The 20344-nt window shown below is 49.0% G+C and overlaps 6 protein-coding genes across 6 annotated transcripts; 5 read left to right on the top strand and 1 right to left on the bottom strand.

The window, feature by feature from the left end:
• Positions 1-124: 124 nt before the first annotated feature.
• Positions 125-3016, top strand: HD556DRAFT_1396608 (uncharacterized protein). The gene is made up of 9 exons (XM_041303707.1): positions 125-371; positions 429-630; positions 682-910; positions 963-1092; positions 1152-1272; positions 1424-1473; positions 1524-1977; positions 2028-2231; positions 2284-3016. The coding sequence occupies exons 1-9, from the start codon at positions 195-197 to the stop codon at positions 2946-2948; spliced, it is 2232 nt and encodes a 743-aa protein (XP_041156665.1). The 5' UTR covers positions 125-194; the 3' UTR covers positions 2949-3016.
• Positions 3017-4525: 1509 nt separating this feature from the next.
• Positions 4526-4822, top strand: HD556DRAFT_1243488 (uncharacterized protein; the record flags this gene model as incomplete). Its single annotated transcript, XM_041298382.1, has 1 exon — positions 4526-4822. A coding segment is annotated over one exon (297 nt), but the record flags the coding sequence as incomplete, so codon positions are not given.
• An 8234-nt stretch (positions 4823-13056) lies between these two features.
• On the bottom strand, positions 13057-13631 carry HD556DRAFT_1205476 (uncharacterized protein; the record flags this gene model as incomplete). The annotated part of the gene is made up of 2 exons (XM_041296461.1): positions 13057-13247; positions 13301-13631. Coding segments are annotated over 2 exons (522 nt in total), but the record flags the coding sequence as incomplete, so codon positions are not given.
• An 879-nt stretch (positions 13632-14510) lies between these two features.
• HD556DRAFT_770781 (uncharacterized protein) lies at positions 14511-15430 on the top strand. Its single transcript, XM_041311575.1, has 6 exons — positions 14511-14543; positions 14602-14661; positions 14714-14805; positions 14860-15022; positions 15079-15271; positions 15324-15430. Exons 4-5 carry the CDS (start codon positions 14932-14934, stop codon positions 15213-15215), a joined length of 228 nt encoding a protein of 75 aa, XP_041156662.1. The 5' UTR covers positions 14511-14543; positions 14602-14661; positions 14714-14805; positions 14860-14931; the 3' UTR covers positions 15216-15271; positions 15324-15430.
• A 393-nt stretch (positions 15431-15823) lies between these two features.
• Positions 15824-16688, top strand: HD556DRAFT_1396590 (uncharacterized protein; the record flags this gene model as incomplete). The annotated part of the gene is made up of 3 exons (XM_041303706.1): positions 15824-16180; positions 16236-16416; positions 16470-16688. Coding segments are annotated over exons 1-2 (476 nt in total), but the record flags the coding sequence as incomplete, so codon positions are not given.
• A 124-nt stretch (positions 16689-16812) lies between these two features.
• On the top strand, positions 16813-17536 carry HD556DRAFT_1396589 (uncharacterized protein). The gene has a single exon (XM_041303705.1). The coding sequence runs from the start codon at positions 16853-16855 to the stop codon at positions 17297-17299; it is 447 nt and encodes a 148-aa protein (XP_041156660.1). The 5' UTR covers positions 16813-16852; the 3' UTR covers positions 17300-17536.
• Positions 17537-20344: the final 2808 nt, after the last annotated feature.

Raw genomic sequence — 20344 nt, 5'->3', positions numbered from 1 at the left:
TGCCAGCTGGTCAAATTGACCGGCTACTAGATCTATGGGCATCTACCCTCGCAAAGCACAATGACAACCCGCCGTTTGCAGATCACCGTGATCTGTACCACGTCATTGACAGTTCGCCCTTTGGGGATGTACCATGGCAACGCTTTACGGTCGCCTATGATGGCGAGAGACTTGCAGACGAGCACAAGCCCTGGATGGATGGCGAATACGAAGTCTGGTTCCGCGACCCACGTGAAGTTGCGCGTAATATGCTCGCAAATTCGACTTATGCTAACGAGATGGATTACTGCCCGTATAGGGAGTATTCAACTGAGGGCGACAAGCGCCAATGGAAGGATTTCATGTCTGGTGACTGGGTGTGGGATCAAGCAGTAAGTAATGCATTTTTTGTTTCGTAATGTCTGATATTAACGGCTCTATGTATCTAGGACGAAATCGCGAAAGACCCGAGCACTCTCGGGTCGACATTTGTCCCTGTCATCCTTGGCAGCGACAAAACGACAGTTTCAGTCGGAACGGGTAACAACGAGTACTACCCGCTCTATGCTTCCATTGGGAACATCCACAATAATGTTCGAAGAGCGCATCGCGATGGTGTGGCCGTCATTGGGTTCCTGGCAATGCCGAAAAGTATGTTTCAATCCTGCAATCTATTTCTATAACTGACTAACTATGATACAGCTACGCAGGAACATGCTGAAGAACCTTCGTTCCGAAGATTTCGTCGACAGTTATTCCATTCGTCCCTTTCCAAAATTCTCGATCCGCTCAAGCCGGGCATGACGACTCCTGAAGTAACGCGTTTCGGAGATGGCCACTACCGGCATGTCATATATGGACTAGGGCCTTACATAGCGGATTATGAGGAGCAAGTTTTATTAGCGTGCATTGTCCGTAATTGGTGTCCAAAGTATGTCTTTCATTTAATATGTATTTACATGGTTGCTCACATTATTCTAAAGGTGTGTTGCAAATCGTGAAGATCTCGACGAAGATGCGCTGCCCCGTAGCCGCGAATATACAGAGGCACTCGTCGAAGAAGCTCCCTCGGGAGATCTTTGGGAAGACTTCGGAATAGTCGCGCAACTTGTGGTAAGTCATTCAGCGTTTTTCTCTTGTTTTCATTTACAAAACTAATACTATTTCGACAGCCATTCACAAACGACTTTCCCCGAGCCGATATCCATCAAATGATATCACCAGATATCCTCCATCAACTTATAAAAGGCGCCTTCAAGGATCACCTCGTGACGTGGGTCGAGAAGTACCTCCGTCAGACACACAACAAACGGAAGGCACAGAAAATTATGGATGATATTGACCGCAGGTGAGCTCGGTTTGTATTTGGATTGCTTACTTTTTTATCATTGCCATAGAATTGCTGCTGTCGCCTCGTTTTCAGGCTTGCGATGATTTCCTCAAGGGCGCGGATTCAAGCAGTGGACAGGAGATGACTCCAAGGCCTTGATGAAAGTGAGTCGTCATTTTTGTGTATTGTTACTACCTAATATTGAATCCTTTAGGTCTATTTACCTGCTATCGAGGGCCATGTACCTCAAGACGTCGTTCGCACCTTTCGTGCGCTTCTAGATTTTTGTTATCTAGTACGTCGCAATATCATCACCGAAGACTCTCTACTTCAAATCGAAGATGCGCTCTCTCGTTTTCACCGTTACCGCGAAATCTTCAGGACAACGGGTGTCGTCCTTCACTTCTCCTTACCTCGTCAACACTCGCTCATGCACTATGTTCGAAACATTCGACTCTTTGCTGCACCCAATGGTCTCTGCTCGTCAATCACCGAGAACAAGCACATCAAAGCGGTCAAGGAGCCCTGGCGACGATCGAGCCGTTTCAATGCGCTTGGTCAGATATTACTGACCAATCAACGGCTCGACAAACTTTCAGCACTGCGAGTCGACTTCACGCGTCGGGGGATGCTCACTGGCACTTGTCTCTCAGCAGTCAATGCCTTAGGTAAGTCGCGCATTTCTTACGAGATATATTTCAACTAATTTGCATAACAGTTCCTGCGCAGATCGACCAAGTTGATGAAGATGGCGGGGCGGCAGCACTCGCACCTGCTCAAGCAGCAGCAGCAGCAGCAGATATGCATGTGCCTGCTCCTGCTGCACCACCTCCACCTCCCTTGATCAATATTGATGTGGACCTCGACATAGACGACGGGCCCACTGTTCTACAAGCGTTCGTAACGCTGGCAAAAACCTGCCGTAGGTGTCCTTTTTTCCTGATTTTCAACGTAATACTGAACATACTGTACAGAGGGCAAAAATCGCGCTCAAACCATTCCTGAACTCGCCGAGGAACTTGATATTCCTCACCTATCTGACCTTCTCAGACGCTTCTTATTTCAACAGATGCATCCTGATGACCCCCGCGATCCGTCCAATGTACCTCTTTCTGAATGCCCCCTCTATCTCAGCAAAATTGCAGTCTTCAACTCGGCATCATCGCGGTTTTATGCGCCGAGCGATTTGAGTGGTATTGGTGGCATGCGCACTGAACACATCCGCTCTTGTCCCTCCTGGCGAGGTGGGCATTCACGCAACGACTGTGTCTTTGTCAACACAGACTCTAGTCTACCTGGCATGCAAGGTCTCGAAGTCGCGCACGTTTGCGCATTTTTTTCATTCCAGTACCGGGGCGAAGTTTATCCCTGCGTTGTGGTTCGCTGGTTCGACAAAATCGGCGATGCTGCAGACGAAGACACGGGAATGTGGATGGTTCGTCCAGGAGAGGGTGCAAACAATACTGCTGGGTACGCAATCATTCATATTGACGCCATTTATCGCGCTGCCCATCTTATTCCCGTGTACGGCACGGAATTCCTGCCTCCAGAGCTCAAATTTTATCATTCCTATGATGCATTCCGCGCCTACTACGTCAATAAATACGCTGACCATCACGCCTTTGAGATTGCATTTTGATCTAGCTACTTGTACACTATTTGAATCTATAATACTCTTTTCTCTCTTAATATGCATTTTCTCTCCTTTGTGTGGCAAAACCAATGGACCGCTCCTTTGCGCCTTTGAGAAATTTCGGAAAGATCGAGTTATCACTCCTTGTATTAATTTTTATGCATTAGCGCCAGCGCCAAGGCAAGAAAAGTGGGATAATGAAGGAAAATAAATCCGAGGTTTTACTGATGCACCAGTTATCATGCAGCCAACAGTCACTCCCCCAGCCTTCCCTACCTACAGCTCAGTAGCAGCTGCCAATCTCCCCCCGTCCATTGACCAAGCGGTAGCCAGAGCATCTCTTCGAGCCAAACAGATATTGCTTGACCCAATGCCGGGCCACTCTCTCTTCCCGGCAGAAGCCACCAATGCCACCATTGCTAAGCGCATCTCTGATATCCTCTCTGAAATACGTGGCGAGGGAACCCCTACAGGCGCAGTCCGCGCGGTCCAGCGCCTTCGCAATGGAGGTCTGATAGTGGAGCTCGACAATGAACAACTAGCGGGCTGGCTCAAAGGCCCTACGGGCCGAATGCTGCTCAAGTCTCAACTGGACTCGCCGGCATGCATACGGGATAGGACCTATTCCATCGTAATTCAATTCCTGCTGATCACTTACGAGATAGAACATGATGACTTCCCTCGTCACATCGAAGCTGAAAACCACCTCCCCCCTAATTCGATAGCATCCATCCGCTGGATCAAGCCCCCACAACGTCGTACAAGAGAGCAACGCACCGCCTTCGCACTCCTCCAGATCACGGACGTCGAAACCGCCAACAACATCCTGAAGGAGGGCATATGTATTGATGCCCATCGCTATGCTGTCAATAAGGACCACAAGGAACCCCTACGCTGCGCCAAATGCCAGAAATTCGGGCACATGGCTCGCAACTGTTCCTCTCCTCATGACGTTTGCGGCACATGCAGTGGCCGTCACTGGACTACACAGTGCAACGCGTTCCGAACCGAATGCTGCGTAAACTGCAAGAGCCAAAACCACACCAGCTGGAGTCGCAAGTGTCCGGAATTCATCCGCTGTTGCAAGACCTTGGACGAACAATACCCGGAGAACAAACTCCCCTTCTTCCCTACCAGCTCCACCTGAAACCCAACCATCTGTCCCTCAAGGGCACCAACCTTGACGCCCAATCGTTCTACTTCTCCCCGCACCGCAGAGCCGCACACACCACCCCCCGCTATCAACACAAGCCAGCCACTACCCAGCAAGCAAGCCACTCTCCCCTTCAAACGCGTTGACCCTCTGCAGCCAACTGTGACTGCGCCTGTCCCCCCAATGAGCTCTCACCCCCCCTCAACTCCCTCGACTACGTCCACTCCTGCGACACCATCAACCCCCTCGTCACCCACACCCCCTTCTACTCCGGTGTCGTCACCTACTCCCTCGTTGTCCACCTACACGACCCCCATTGCCAGCCCCAACTCTCTCCTCCCAAATGTCTGAACAACCCAACCCCGCCCCAGGCAGTCTTAGGATATGGCAGCAAAACCTCAACGCCTCGCTAGCGGCTCAAGAGTCGCTGATGAACAGCCGGGATATCACTAATCACGATCTTCTAATAATTCAGGAACCATATATTAACTTCCTTCGTAACACTCGCGCCAGCCACCGCTGGCATGTCCTATATCCTACTAACCATCTCACTCACCCTCAGGAACGCTCACGAGCAATCACCTTTGTCAACACTTCGCTCGACACGAACACGTGGCGACAAATTCCATTCCCGTCATCCGACGTGGTTATTGTACAAATGACTGGTGACTTCGGTGCATGCACCATTGTAAATATATATAACGACTGTACCCACCAAAATACCCTAATTGCCATGGAGACCTTCCTCAGTCAGAACATTGCTCTGCTCCGTCCAACGGCAGATGACCACATGCTCTGGCTGGGCGACTTCAATCGCCATCACCCCATGTGGGAGGACATTCGTAACCGCCACTTATTTAACTACCCGCTCTCTCAACCGCTTATTGACCTGATCGCTGACTATGGTATGCTACAGCTACTCCCTTGCGGCATCCCCACCCTCCAATCCAACAGCACTGGCAATTGGACTCGGCCAGATAATGTACTCGGCACAGAGGGCACTCTCGACGCTGTCATCGCATGTGACACTGAACCAGTGAAACGAGGCCCCAAAACGGACCACCTCCCTATTATACTAATGCTTGAACTAGCAGTCACCCGAAAAGACGACGTCCCTTGCCCCAACTGGCGCGAGGTCGACTGGGAGAAATTCAAAGAGGTCCTTAGCGCCACACTCGCACCCACCCCTCCACTCCCGCTCGCCTCAGAGGAAGAATTTCAGCAAATGGCCAAATTTGTCACGCGAGCCATCACGTCCACCGCTGAAGCATGTGTACCTCTAGCAAAACCCTGTCCACACTCCAAACGCTGGTGGACGCGTACCCTCTCCGACCTATGCAAGCAGGTCGCGAAGCTCAGCCGAAAATCCCACCAGATGCGTGGTCTCCCAGATCACCCATGCCATCGGGAACACAAGGCCCTCAAAAACCGCTATGCCGATAAAATCGCTGCCACCAAGAAGCAGCATTGGCTGGAATGGCTAGAGGATATCGAGGGTAATGATCTCTGGACCGCTAACCGCTACATCTCTTCCACTCCGAGCGACGGGGGGAAGTCGCGCATACCCACCCTTCTCGCCAAACGACCAGACGGCAGCGAGATAGAAGCTACCACCAATGCTGAAAAGAGTGCCGTCATCGCAGAAGCTTTCTTTCCCCCTCCTCCTATCACTGACTCTGTCCCCACTGACTACATTTATCCAGACCCAATAGCTCCCCATACTCCCATCTCATCAGCCCAGATCACTCGCGCCATCTCGAAGCTTAGCGGATATAAGGCCCCAGGGCCCGACGGCATCCGCAATATCGTTTTCAAACAATGCTCTGACGTACTAACCCCTTATCTAGTCCATCTTTTTAATGCCGTTTTCACCTATAATACTTACTATGCCCCTTGGAAGACCTTCACGACGGTCGTACTTCGAAAGCCCGGCAAGCCGAATTACACAGTACCGAAGGCCTATCGCCCTATCGCCCTTCTTAACACCACATGCAAACTTCTCACTGCCGTCGTCGCTGAACAACTAACCTATCTACTAGAACACCATCATCTCTTGCCGAACACCCACTTCGGCGGCCGCCCAGGACGCTCCACCACCGATTCTCTCCACCTCCTGGAACATACCATCAAGAACGCATGGCGCTCGCACAAAGTCGCTTCGGTACTTTTCCTGGATATCGAGGGTGCCTTCCCGAATGCAGTCACCAAACGGCTGCTGCACAATATGCGAACCCGGCGTCTGCCTTCAGCACTCGTCAACTTCACGGAACGAGTCCTCACGAATCGCAAGACTCAGCTGCACTTCGATGGATTCACTTCAGATTGGATCGATATTAATAATGGTATAGGACAGGGCGACCCTCTCTCAATGATTCTTTATATTATTTATAGCGCTGACCTCGTAGACATCGCGAAACCCAGACGAGGACGCGCATCTCTCTCAGAACTAACTCTTGCCTTCGTTGATGATACAGCCCTGGTGGCCATAGGTAAAGATTTCAACGATACTCATCGCATCCTCAAGAACATGCTAGAACGGCCGGGCGGAGGCTTTGATTGGTCACAAGACCACAACTCCAAGTTCGAGACCAACAAGTTTGCGCTAATTGACTTCTCCATGAATAGAAGAAAGGATCGTCCGGCATTACTCCTTCGTGGAGTGGTCATTCGTCCCTCCCCTACTCACCGTTTTCTAGGCGTCATCATCGACCAAGAACTGCGTTGGAAGGCTCAAGTTGACAATGCCCTGGCCAAGGGCCTAGCCTACGTCCTGCAGCTCCGACGATTGTCCACCATGTCCAAAGGTATCCCGCTCCGTCTCATGAGGCAACTCTACCAGGCCACAGCTGTTCCCAAAATGCTCTATGCGGCTGACCTCTGGTTCACACCAGCATACCGTGAAGGCACTGACACACTGCAGCGTGGCTCCTTAGGAGTGGCCAAGAAACTAACCTCCATCCAGCGCATTGCTGCCATTGCCATGACCGGAGCCATGAGGAGCACCGCAACTGACGTGCTCGAAGTACACGCTAACCTACTACCCATGACCCTCCTACTCCAGAACACTTGTCACCGAGCGGTCACCAGAATGGCTGCCCACCCAGACACCCACCCCCTCTACTCCGCCCTCCGAACAGCTGCAAGCCGATATGTCTCGTCCCACCGATCCTCCCTCCACCGTCTCACCCGATTCTTCCAGATCAACTCATCCGACATCGAAACCCTTATCCCAGCTCGACGTGCACCTTCCTCCCCCAACCTATATGACACGCACATCGCCACCTCTCGAGAAGAGGCCATCGCCGAACACCATGACCTGCCAGACAACATCCAAGTATACAGCGACGGCTCCGGACACGACGGACACATAGGCGCAGCTGCCATACTCTTTCATGCAGGCAAATCCCCCCGTACCCTCCGTTACTATCTGGGCACGGACGAGGATCATACCGTCTTCGAAGCCGAAATGGTTGGCCTGACCTTAGCCGCTAAGTTGATTGCGACTGAACAGAATCTCACCTTCCCACTCTCCATCTCGGTTGACAACCAGGCGGCCATCCTATCAGGTGAGAGTTTCTACACTAACCCAGGTTCCTACCTAGCTGCGAAATTTCAGAGAATACTAAGGAAGATCAAGCGCGCGAATCCGAATTTCAAGCTAACGCTCCGCTGGGTTCCTGGACACGAGGGAGTACACGGGAATGAGGAGGCAGACAAAGCGGCGAAAGTAGCAGCAGAGGGAAGGAATCGCAACAGCCCCCGTGAGCTTCTCCCCAAATATCTTCGTAACAACCTACTGCCGCTCAGCCTCTCAGCCATCAAGCAAGCTCACAGAGAACGTACCCATGCCAGATGGGCCACATTATGGTCCACCTCCCCCCGCTTCCAACACATCCAACGCATAGACCCCCTCGCAATCAAACGCTCATTTCTCAAACTCACATCATCCTACTCAAAACGCCTCACCGGACTCTTAATAGGACTGCGCACCCGTCACCTCCCTCTAAACCAACATCTCTTCCGCCTAACGAAAACTGAATCCCCCCACTGCCCTCATTGCCCGCAAACCGAAGAAACCGTTCACCACTTTCTATTTGAATGTCCTCAGTACCTCGCAGCACGTCATGTCATGTCCCGTGCCCTAGGGCGGAAATCCACCTCGCTTTCTCACGTTCTGGCAGACTCAGACGCCATCACTCATCTCGTTCGGTATGTTAATCAGACCCGTAGATTGAAATCCACGCTAGGTGAAATTTCGATGCCCACAGCATGACCACTCTGACGCACTTTGTCCAGTTATCACTCTACGACCACTCTAATGCCAACACACCATATCCCCCATCCTACCCTATCACGACATAATCCTCACCTAATCCCTACACCTCAGCTCGCCCACACGAGATCCCTGGTCTCACCTTGGGGACTACGCCAGTAACCGCGGATACATGACGTACCGACACGTTGGACGACCCGTCTCCTTGTCCAACCAGGAAGCGCACCTTAACTTCCATGTCCCTTACCTTATGTCTATCACTCACTTACTGAACACCCCAACTGATCTCTGTTTGGTCCGCGACAGCGGCCGAGCACGCGTTATATATTTCACGATAGTTCTTACCCACGCAATCTTACTTATAGTCTTCCCTTAGTCTCTTACATCGCCCATCTAAAACGGCCGGCAGGAACGGCGGACTGGTGGGGTACGCCTTACTAGTGATGGACAGGTCCGGTTCGGTCCGGTTCTCTAGGAAATTCAGAGAACCGTGGACCGGACCATCGGTTCAGTTCTCTCAGTAAGCAGAACCATGGACCGGACCATCGGTTCGGTCCAATAATGGTCCGGTTCCGGTTCAGCAAGGGTTTGAACCGAGAACCGGACCCAAAAAATGTCAAACTTCATATACATATCTTAAGTACAAACGTTCCGTCCCATAGTCTCGTATGTAAGTTGATTTCTGTCTCGACTCGATGTTTCATATAACTCATGCATGTTTAGGGCCATTTGGCTCGCGTTCTCGGCCACTATTGCTATGTCCATTCAACTCTCAACAGCGCCTTGAAAACTTGCTCTGAATAATCAGCCCGATTGTTTTTGCATTGCTATACTAGGTCTTGTACTGCTACGAGCATTGAGTAAATCTTCAACCCCCACGAGCTTCCTAACATCTGCTTGTTCAAGTCAAGGAATTCAGGCAAGTATTCATTTGAAATGTCTATTAAGGTGCGTGGTCTACTTAGCATCATCTATTCACTGCAAATGACATGTTTTAGTGCTGATGTCAGTGCCCAGTCAGGTCCGCGTCCACTATGTAGGGAGTATGTGAGGTTGACCTAGAGGTGGTGAGTCTTTCTACCCTTTTTGTCTCATTTGCTAACCCACTGAACGTTAGTATATCTAGTACGAATGCTGTCGTTATACACCACAATTCCGCACTCGCTCACCCATCCCTCGAACATGACCTTCGCCTCCAATGATCCCAGTTACTGGCTGTATATCGATTTGGATATTTTTGTCAGCTATTTGACAGGTTTGTCCCATCAAGAGGTCTGGATCCAACATTGACTTGCCGTTTCGCAGTTGCTGCTGGCGTTGTGGTGGTATACGATTGGGGTGAGCAGGACAGTGTTCAAAAATTGCTGGTTTTCTTGTCATTGTCATCGACGATGAGCACAGCCGTGTTACATAATATGCACTCCGCACTGCGCCTGGCCCATGTAAGTCTGGAGATCGAAATTTTTGTACCATCCCTTATTACTTGACAATCGGTTCGAACCTGTTCAGACCTGTTCGAACCAGGTTCGAGAATTCTGCAAGTCCTCGAACCGTGGACTGGACCGATGGTTCGGTTCCCCCTATTGCCCGAACTTTGAATCGGACTTCGGTCAGGTTCGAAACGGTGTAGGACACAAGCTGGCGCTGGGCTCGTATCGAGCTATTTTACAGTACACGTCAAATACCCGTCACATGCTAATCACTTCCCGATGTTATCCGACGCTAACCCGCCAACCCGACGTTTAGGCCGCATCGGACCCGATGTTTTCCCGCGCACTTGTCCTATCCGTGTCCCGTCCTGTCTTGCTAGCCCCACTAGGTGTGTAGTTCATTATTTTGCACATTGCTCACGTCGTAGCCAGCGCTATTACATGTTTTCCCATAGTCCGCAGCGCCTCATGTTTATTTACATGTACTTCGGATCCGAAATACTCCGCCGCTACTTTCGCCTACGGGTTCCGCATTTCTATGTACTTACATATATATTGGACTGACCTCGAGCATTATTCATTATCCAAGTAGAGGGGAGCAGTTCCCCAACGCTTAGTGGTCAAACCCGATATTTCGTAGTTCTTAGTTGATATTGCGAATATCATCGCTCTTTCATTATCCGTATCAGTCATTGTTATTATTGCGCACACCGCTCGCTCTTCCGACGCTCGCTATAGCGTTACTATTAGTTTCCGACACCCAATAACCCGAAACCCCGAAAACATCGGACCCGACGCTTTTGCATCGGACATCGTAATTATACCTTTGGACATTGTTTCCCGCGCTCGGACTATTGACCCCACATTACTCACTTACCCCCAAGACTATTCCCAGATCGCAGACCCCTGGGTCGAACGCACTTGTCAGGCAAGTATAGCAAACTAGGCAGTGCAAAGACCACAACACAAATATATCAGTTTGGAGCCATCTTCGTATAGCCCCACTCAGTATTGTTGTTTCTACAACGGTTCGGGTTCGAACTGTGGTTCAGGACCGGACCTGGCCATCACTACGCCTTACACCAGTGCATTTGGGGATGCGACAACGGGACGGAGCACAGGGCTCCTTGGCTAGACAGTACTGTCCTACATAGAGTATACCTCTCAATGGACAATAATTGGATTTAAAAAAAAAAAAAAAAAAAAAAAACATCACAGAAACATCATTTCGCCAGGCCATCATACCTGACCTCCATATTACTGCCCCTCATCTCAAAGCTCTCGAGCTTAGGGGCATTTCCGTCGCAACTCAGTCAGAAATCGAGTTGTTGTTGCGCACATATCCTGAGGGTCTCACAAAGTTTTCGTTTCCATATTGCAATATCTCAAGTGGCTTGCTCGATGTTATTGCTACATGGCCACGCCTCCGATGGCTCACTCTCCGCCTAGGTCCTGAAAGCATCCCCTCTGTACCACTCCACGCGCCACAGATGTTTCAGGCACTCACTCATTTGAATGTCTCGTGCAACAATCTGGGAATTATCGCATCTTTCCTGCGCGCCTTCCGAATGCTCCGGATGGATTCTGATATGTATTCTCTCGCATGCCCCAACCTCAAAACAATCCATATCATCGCAAGAGAGTGCAACCCATCCAGCACCTGGTCCGAACTCCTCAGCAGTCTCACATGTACAAAGCTAGAGCACCTCATTTTCTCCTGCGAATTAGCAACAGTCTTTGATTTCCATCCCCTCCTTGCACACCCCATCGCCCTTGCAGAACTCAAAACCCTTGTTCTCTGCCCAAACCACAGGACTTCAACCATCACACTCACCGATACAGATACCATCACACTTGCTCGCACATGCCCATATCTCACCGTCTTTGACCTAGGGGTGTGCAACACGCCTATATCCCTATATGCCTTAAACTTCCTTGTAAGGTGCTGCCGCGAGTTGCGCCAGGCCTCGGTCTGCGTGAATGCGGAGCTCGATGCGCTTGGAAGAACACTTCCAAAGAACGATCTCGACAACGATCAAGGGGGTCTGCAACCCAGTACGCAACTGCTTCAACTATACATCGGGGGGAGGTCGCCTATTGCATGCGTAGGCCCCTTGCGCCCATCGACGGCGCCAGACCTGATGATGTCTATCCCACGGTTCCTGCACATGATGGCGCCGCGGCTTTGTATCTGGAGGTTATCGTACGAGGGAGAGTATGGACGAAGATGGGAGATGGTGTCGGGCGCTTTGTCGGTAATGGTGAAGGACAGTGCGAAAGAAAGTTGAGGATGATGATGATATGATGGTATGATTTCGAGTACAGCTACAACGTCAACCACGCCGTGTACTTACTATTCCTTCCGTGTGTTATTACAGTACTGGTATCGCTTTTGCAAGTAGGACTCTGTTTGAATTGACATTGTGGCTAAGGTACGCTAGAAGGTACAATCAGCTCAATTAGAAATAGGTTGCATCCTCGAGTCCCCTTGATTACGCGCTAGCTCGTGCATAATTGTTCAATTGTTCAGGTTCTTGCATCACCTCGCGGTAACTTTTCTGTGCCCTCAAACACTCCATATACATTGGAATACAAACTTCAAATCATATTTGTGCTCGTATAGCTCAACAAGAACTGCCCATTCACTTGTTCCCGATGTTCTACATATTGTAAGGACGCAGCAATTACCCAGTTTTGCACGTCAACCTCAGCGTTGCATGTAGGGCGCCATCACGGTCCACATAGACAGGATTGCTGCCATGACACAGTTAGTTAAATTCGGCAAAGGAGAAGAGTCACATTATCTCTCGTTAGTAGTACGATTGCATCATATAACATGGGGCGAGCTAAGGAAGCTAAAGACTTACTCGTACATCACCCAATCGCCCAATGGCCACCAACCGTAGATAATAGGCTTGCCAGCTACCCCGCTATATTTTTTAAGGTGATCATGTCTGCGAAGCCGACATGGGAACAAATAATACCCCATAGGATAAATCCATCAGTTCCTTCAAATGAGTCAGAGCAAATAAACTACAAGCTTACTCTGGTGGCACAACTGTCTCCATGAAATTATCACCCGGCAACAGCTTCAGGGGTTTGCGGCCAGGTTTCCCTTCTATCTTAAATAAAACTTTCGTGCAAGCTGGAAGGCTAGGCGAAGAAAGGCCATACAGAACGCGCCACTTCCACTCAACAGTGTACATATCAAAGCAGAGCAACCATATACGTCCTGCAGGCCATCAGCATGATGAAAAGAACAAGAAACCTGCGCCACACACCATCTGCGACAAATTCATAATTTAACTTGTGCATGATGCGCAAGCGTCTCTGAAACTTCCTGATGCGGAAAGAGACGACAAACTGACGGCTGTTGCTCATCTTGACCTCATGCACTTCAATCTCATCCGGTGGACAACCTAAAGATCGTCTCAAAACCTCACCCTTGGCTGATGCGAAACGTGGTAGATAAGTTAATGCACTCTCATGTAGGGTCACTTACCATCAATATCTGCCAATTTTAGCTGTGTAAACGATGCGTGGTCGCTAGTTGCCATGCATGCGAGACGCAATTCGGAAGAGCATGCAGGCGAACATTCAGAGATGAATGCAGCAAGGGCAGCCACAACTTCTCGCTGGTTGTTCACAATTGCCCAATATAGCGCTGTGTGATCCTCGATATTTGGTGTTTGTAGAAGCTTGGAGAACCCTTTAGTTGTAAGATCAGCAGCACAGACGTTGATGATTGAGGCGGCGGAAGCATATGGGTTGAAATCTGGAGTGAGAACGATATCACGGATGCGCGATAGAACCGCGGTGTGTTTCTGCCTGGCGGCGAATAAAAAGGAAAAGAAAGATGATAGGCTGAATGATCGGAGAGTGGCCGATGATGTTTCAGGCGGAGGTGTCATGTCATACAAGGGAGGTGCATCACCGGCACCCACAGACTTTTGATCATCGAAATCATCTGAAGGATTGGTTGTCATGATAGCTATACTAGAGGGGCAAGTCAGAACGTCGAAGTATAGAAAAGAAAATAGGGGCCACATCCAATTTCCTTTTTGGTCATACGAGCGCCTTAATCCTTTCGGCATTTGCCCTCGACGTATACCCTGCAAACTCACCAGACACATGAAATCGATTATGGCGCTAATTTGTTTCGGTTCTACCTGGTACGAAAGCATCCTTGCGACATTACCGCACGCAAGCATCAACTTCTTTGTTCCGCTTACCGTGCAATATCTTCAATTGGCAAGGACACAGAGATAGTAACATCTCAAGATCCCACCCCTTGTGTCTTCTCAATCCCTAGTCATGTCTGCGTTTTCAGCATGCATAGTGACCCATGGAATGGATGGACACTTTTTGGTCAGTTTACCTACTAGTGCTAGAATTGTGCTCATCAAACACTTCCCAGAGTCATCCACGTGGCCACGTCGCCCTCCTGTACTATAACCTCTTTCAAGGTCTATCATTGACGCATGTGCGACTCAATCTTGGAAGTGTTACAGGTATTTTCGCGTTGCATGAAACATAATCCGGCTTACTTTAAGTGCCCCATTGTTCGGTATTTGTTCCAGAAACCGACACCTTCGATGACGAGATTGGCTGCTTCCACCTAATCGCGACCTAGAAGCTGAATTGTTCAGCCAGAGCTGCCGAAATTGATGAGGAAGCATGCCTTCTATTAGCACATCACTCCGTTGACATGGTCCCGAAGTTCTAACATGATACTATGTAGGGATGTCTTTCAACCAAACCATGTTAGGGCATAACGGTCCTTTGTAACGGATGCCGCTACAGTCTACTTGCTAGTCAGCCTTCAGGAGATCCGATTATGTCGAGTTGTCACATGAGGATCCAGTAAGTAGAAGCAGTTGTTACAGCACGAGAAGGAGCTTCAAGTTCGAAACAGCCATTAGACATGTACGCAAAATTATGACGTGAATGGGACACTTGGCCACGAATATGGCTCCAGATGTCCTGACTTGCTAAAGTTCTTACGATGTGACCGTATTTTTTCCCCTCAATTAAACTGTGCTGATCCTATCATTTCGTCAGGTGCTTCGAGGGCTGCGCAAGTATAAAAACCCTCACAACTTCGACACATTGGCTACCTTCTCGATTACAATCATGCAACTCTCGTTGATTTTCAGGACGCTTATGTTCTTTGCCGCTATTGTTGCTGCATATTCCCCGCTAGACTTTGGGACGAAACATACATGTGAGTGACTCATGCGTCGATCTAATTAGTGAGAGGAATACTGATATGCTATGCAGCTGTGGCTAAGCGCGAGGGGCTCGACTTTGACCTCACTCGCCAGTTGAACGTTAGGGCGCCTGACGTTAGTCACATTTCAGCGCCCAACGATCCTGATGATCCTGTCCAGCCTAACGATCCTTTCGAGTCTAATTAAAATGACCGATGAGTGGCGACGAGAAGTGTGGGGAGTAACCATGCGTTACAAGAAAGGTACTGTTGTTTCTTTCCACCTCTCTCTGATACGCGACTTATTGCTTTTCAGCTGTACAATAGAGGTGGACCGTGAGGGGTGCTACAACGTCGTCAGTCACTACTACAGCTTTTGTTTGTAGAATACTTTCTTTGCGTTTCGCTTCGTATCTTGTTCTAAGGAAGAAGATTCCTCATCGGAACTTTCGACCAATTGAATCGGATGATGTCATTGGTCATGTTCAAAAACTCGCAACAACACTGTGTGCTCTCCGCGGATAGTATCGCAACGTTAAACAGCAGAGGTAGTTTTACATCATTTGACTGCCGCGTGAAAGAAGGCTAAGTGATGTGAACACATTCAAGACTGGACCTGCTGACCGCAACGCCAACACGATGGAACGTCAACATTTCAATGCACTCACTGCGCCTCAGAAACTGCAGCTGAGGACAGCTCTTGAAGTATCTGAGACAGCTTGCTCAATGCTCGGAGAGGACAGTATGACCTAATTAGGGTGTAAAAGTGCCGGTTTCGGTAGCGAGGCCGAGTTTTGAACATACAGCAATCTCATACTAGCATGCACTGCCAGTGTAAATGGACATTCATTTATTTCCGTATGCTCGATAATCGGACTCACCTACTACTACCATATGTAATTTCTGCACCAGGCAAGCCTCCACTAAACGGGAAAAAATGGCCTGACGTTCTTACGATACGTCCGTATTCTTTTCTCGCAATTAAACTGTGCTTACCCCATTATTTCGTCAGGTGCCGCGCAAGTATAAAAACCCTCGCGACTTTGACGCATCGACAAGTTGTCACCTTCTCGATTACAATTATGCAGCTCTCGTTTATCTTCGGGACACTTATGTCCTTTGTCGCTATTGCTGCTGCATATCCCTCACCAGACTTGGGGACGAAACAAACTTGTGAGGATTCATGCGTCAATCCAGTTGGTGACAATGATACTGATATGCTTTGCAGCTTTGGCTAAGCGCGAGGGGCTTGACTTTGACACCGCTCACCAGTTGGACGTTAGGGCGCCTGACGTTTCAGCGCCCAACGATCCTGACGACCCTGTCATGCCTAACGATCCTTTCGAGTCTAATTAGAACGACTGATGAAGGGCGACGAGCAAGTGTGGGGAGTAACTACATGTTACAAGGTACTGTTATTTCTTTCTACTTCTGATACGTGGCTCATTGCTTTTTAATAAAGGTGGACTGTGAGGGTGCTATGAGGCGTCAGTCACTAACTACAGGTTCTGTTTGTAGAATACTTTCTTTGCGCTTCGCTTTGTATCTTGAACTTTCGATCAAGCTTGGCACTTTGAATCGGATAATGTCACTGGTCAATCGGTCATATTCAATATCAGCCTGAAACTTGCAACAATACTAGGCGTGTTCTCTGCGAATAGTTGGTAAACTTGGTCTCCCCGTCGGACAATTGTATCAGAAACGATAGAAGAATGAAGTGCAACAGCGGTAGCAAACGGTTTTACATCATGTGACTACCACGTGAAAGATAAGTGATGTCAATTCATTCAAAAGACTGGACCGCAGTATACTGACCGCAACGCCAACACAACGGAAATCGTCAACATGTCGGTGCTCAGAACAATGCAATATCTGCGCCTCAGAACGATTTCTCGCTACCCCTTGTCCTTGCATCATTCTCTTCACACATCTACCCGTCTTTTGTATTCTTCATCAGACGCACCTAAGCCCCATAGTGCAGACAGTTACTTCAAAGACGTGGACGAAACAGCTCCACAAGACCCTACCATTCACCGCGTCGACGCCGCATCAGAGGCAGTACAACGTCCTTACGAGCCACCTTCAGGGCAGTGGAGTCAGGCGGGGGTCAGGACCAACGAGTACTATGAACATGTTAGCAAAGACAAGCCGTATGACGTGCCTACTGGGCAAGCAAAAGAGAGCAACCTGCGGTACGGTGGCACCGAGAAACTAGGTCCTGAGATTAGTGATCCTGGGGAGGGTCCAGAGGGTCAATCGAAGGGAGGGCGTAAACCAGAACGAAGTCCCTGAGCATACATTCGTCATCAAGGTATCATTGTCAGGTCGTTCTTTAGTTTTTTGTTCTTCTTGTAGTTTTTGATCGACTTGTAGGATATATCACAGCTTCGATGATTCATGATAGGCGTGTAACATGTATTTATTATGAAGTGCTAGGGTAGTTGTTGTACGAATACTATGTTTTTATCTGCAGTCGAGTGTCTTCCTGGGCATTCATTGTCATTCATCCTCGCCTTTACCAACCCGGAACAGATGGTCACTCATACAGACACTACCTTCGATAGTACGTTCAAGGTCCCTTAAGAAGGATGCAGCCAAAGATAGTGCGTGTTGCTCAAGAAAGTGGTTACCTAGGACAACGCTTGACAAGACACTTGAAATATTTTGTACAGTACTATGGACACTAAACGTTAAGCACATAGACCCGGCTGTTCGATCAAGGTATAAGCTCCAATACAGCCTGACACCTTGTTCCGCTTTGGTCCTTCGTGTCTCCTAGTCCTGGTTGGCACCCAGGTCCACGGCTCAGCCTCGAGTTTTACCAAGCACAGTAAGATCTGGGAAAGTACAAGCGCAACGCACAGTAGTTGTTCGACCGGACAGCCTTCCCCAACATTTCTGATAGACTGAGGCCAGAGTGGATTATGACTTTGTTAAGGGACGAGCTACTAAATCGAAGGTTGCTGCCTTCACATGGTGTAGGGACCGTGATATACAATTCGCGAACAGGCCCGCCATACGCTTTGCAGATGAAGCTCACAAAGAGCCTTCAAGCCCAGCGACTTCAGGAAACGTCGCATGTAGTTCGAGAACATCCGGTCGTGGTGAATGCCTCCTGAGACCTGAAAACACATGGTGTTCGTCCAAAGATCTGGCTTGGGTGAAGCTAGGCGGAGACAGATGAGGTTGAGACCCAGGAGGTAACACGTACACGATTTGAGATCCCGAGGACATTCTTGGCAGCAAAGGACTCGAAGGATTGGCACTGACAACGACCATGAAGAAAAGTCAGACATGGCATGGATGAACTCCACATGCTTGCTTCCAAGCCCATGTCCCAGACTTGCACCGGGATGCGTAACGCTCGAAAACTCACCAAGATGATTCCGTAATAGGCCGCCGTATAAACTAACATTAACATGATGAAAGCAGTGTCGACGATCGCACCCTTGAACCATATATCTTGCGGAAGGCAATGGAAAGCGGTTCCATATTCTCCAGCTCGACCCACTGGAGCACATCCAAAGCTGTATCTCTGGAGAATCGGTGAACGCAAGAGAGACCAGCTAAAGAATGTCGCGCGATCCTGAGGAGATATTAGTGTAGATAAAAACCAGAGACTGTGACCGACGAAGAAACACACCTTCTGAGCATGGGCCAGCATGCAGAGAACCTCGGGCTTGAAAAGTTCAGATTGAAAACAACACTGACTCAATTTTCAAAGAAGATGAAGTGGTGAGTGAGTTGAACAAATAGTATGTGCATCGCACAGGAGGACAGCTGCTGAGATAGTGGAAGAGACAAGCAAGGTGAGCCGACTCTTGGAGCACTTGGCGCGGCCTTAGACGTACTAAAAGAACCCACGGACTCAGTGAGATCTTCACGTGATCGCGTTAGAGTCAATATTGCTTATTTCAAAAATTCCATCATCCGCGTGGACTTTGAATCGAGGACGAGTTTATTCCACTCTGTCGTGCCGGACGACTGTTGAGATAAAAAGGCTTTATTGGATTTAAGAGTTGAACATGTAGAGAATGATTCAAATCGAGCTCTCCCGATGAATGAAATCATGCAGACATCCTAATCAATTCGCATCAAATGAAAGTACAAAATGTTAACTGTCAACAAGAGGCTGCTTCTTGTTCCGATATTTGAAATCGACGCAGTCCTCACCGCAGGCAATGACTACAAGATCTCACATTTCTCCAAACGAAATCTACTGTGCCACTTCTGTCGAGACAGGTCCTGTTGTATGCTGCAATATCATTGCGCGAACGTCGAATGAGATTGTGCTCCGAGTGGCTATTGTTCGCGATGTTGCAAAGCTGCCGTGCATTGCACACCTCGGTCTGGTGAAATCCTGTCTGCCTGTCCCATCCACACCTCGTGCAATGTTCGAGACACTTTTTTGTGAGACACATTGCGATATTTGTAAGATGAGATTTTTGGGATGAAAAGGAAAAGGATGGGGGATGGCTTAGTGTAATGCTTTGTGAAGTGAGGGGACTACTCACCATCGCGCTGGATTTATACCTTGGATGCTCTCGGTGGCGGCCTAGGACGACACCCATACTCGCTGGATAAATAACCCGATAAAAGGTGATCGCTTGGGAGAGGTGCCGAAATGTGAAGACATGTATACCTCCATGGGGTCGCCGAAATTTAGTAGCGGTCAAAATCGTAGCCGGCAAAACAGCATGAGTGACGTGGGCTGCGGCACGAAATGCAACAAACTGACTGTAGGTCCTTGGGTGGCGGTCAAAGACACAATACGTCAAAGAAAACCGACTGCGCATACCTGAACTTTATGCTGCTTGGAGGAAAGACTGGTAGCACGGCATGTGAGACCTCAAAGCACATAATCGCGACAGTGGTACTGATGTGGAAAAGACCAGTCAGCCTGTCAGTGTAATTAATGTCACTGAGATTTTTGTAAGCGTTAGCAACTAGGTGCCGATGCTAGCCATGACGCCACCTAGCAGCCATCCTACTGCCCCGAACCCTTTAGCAATGGAGGAATGGAGACGACAGTGGAAGCCGCAAACCAATGGAAGATGAACAGCCCGCAATAAGCAGTGCTATAAATTTTATGGTGGTATGTGGCGACATGCTTATGCTCACCTTCCAAGGGTGTTTCAAAAATATGAATGATATTCCATGAAGGAAGCGATAGTTATATCAAAATATCTTTCCGACGAAAAAAAAGTAACTTGAAGTGTATGGCCCGTATCACGACCATTGATTGATCAATTACCTTGCAAAGAAATAGATCAAGCACTACTCACTTGTACGTTATCGGGGGAAGACAGCTCGACCTGTCGACAAAGCGGGTTATGC

Source organism: Suillus plorans (genome assembly GCF_016647745.1).
Source record: "Suillus plorans strain S12 chromosome Unknown HD556scaffold_57, whole genome shotgun sequence".
Taxonomy (NCBI): Eukaryota; Fungi; Basidiomycota; class Agaricomycetes; order Boletales; family Suillaceae; genus Suillus; species Suillus plorans.
The sequence above is the reverse complement of the archived record's forward strand: the minus strand, read 5'-3'. Positions and strand labels throughout refer to the sequence as shown.

Excerpts from the sequence above, each read along its gene's own strand:
- HD556DRAFT_1396608 (XM_041303707.1), top strand. The coding sequence starts at position 195 with ATGGATGGCGAATACGAAGTCTGGTTCCGCGACCCACGTGAAGTTGCG. Across the intron at positions 1,474-1,523 it reads ACTCCAAGGCCTTGATGAAA|GTCTATTTACCTGCTATCGA; the intron begins GTGAGTCGTCAT and ends TGAATCCTTTAG. Across the intron at positions 1,978-2,027 it reads CTCAGCAGTCAATGCCTTAG|TTCCTGCGCAGATCGACCAA; the intron begins GTAAGTCGCGCA and ends TTTGCATAACAG.
- HD556DRAFT_770781 (XM_041311575.1), top strand. The coding sequence starts at position 14,932 with ATGCAACTCTCGTTGATTTTCAGGACGCTTATGTTCTTTGCCGCTATT. Across the intron at positions 15,023-15,078 it reads CTTTGGGACGAAACATACAT|CTGTGGCTAAGCGCGAGGGG; the intron begins GTGAGTGACTCA and ends TATGCTATGCAG.
- HD556DRAFT_1396589 (XM_041303705.1), top strand. The coding sequence starts at position 16,853 with ATGTCGGTGCTCAGAACAATGCAATATCTGCGCCTCAGAACGATTTCT.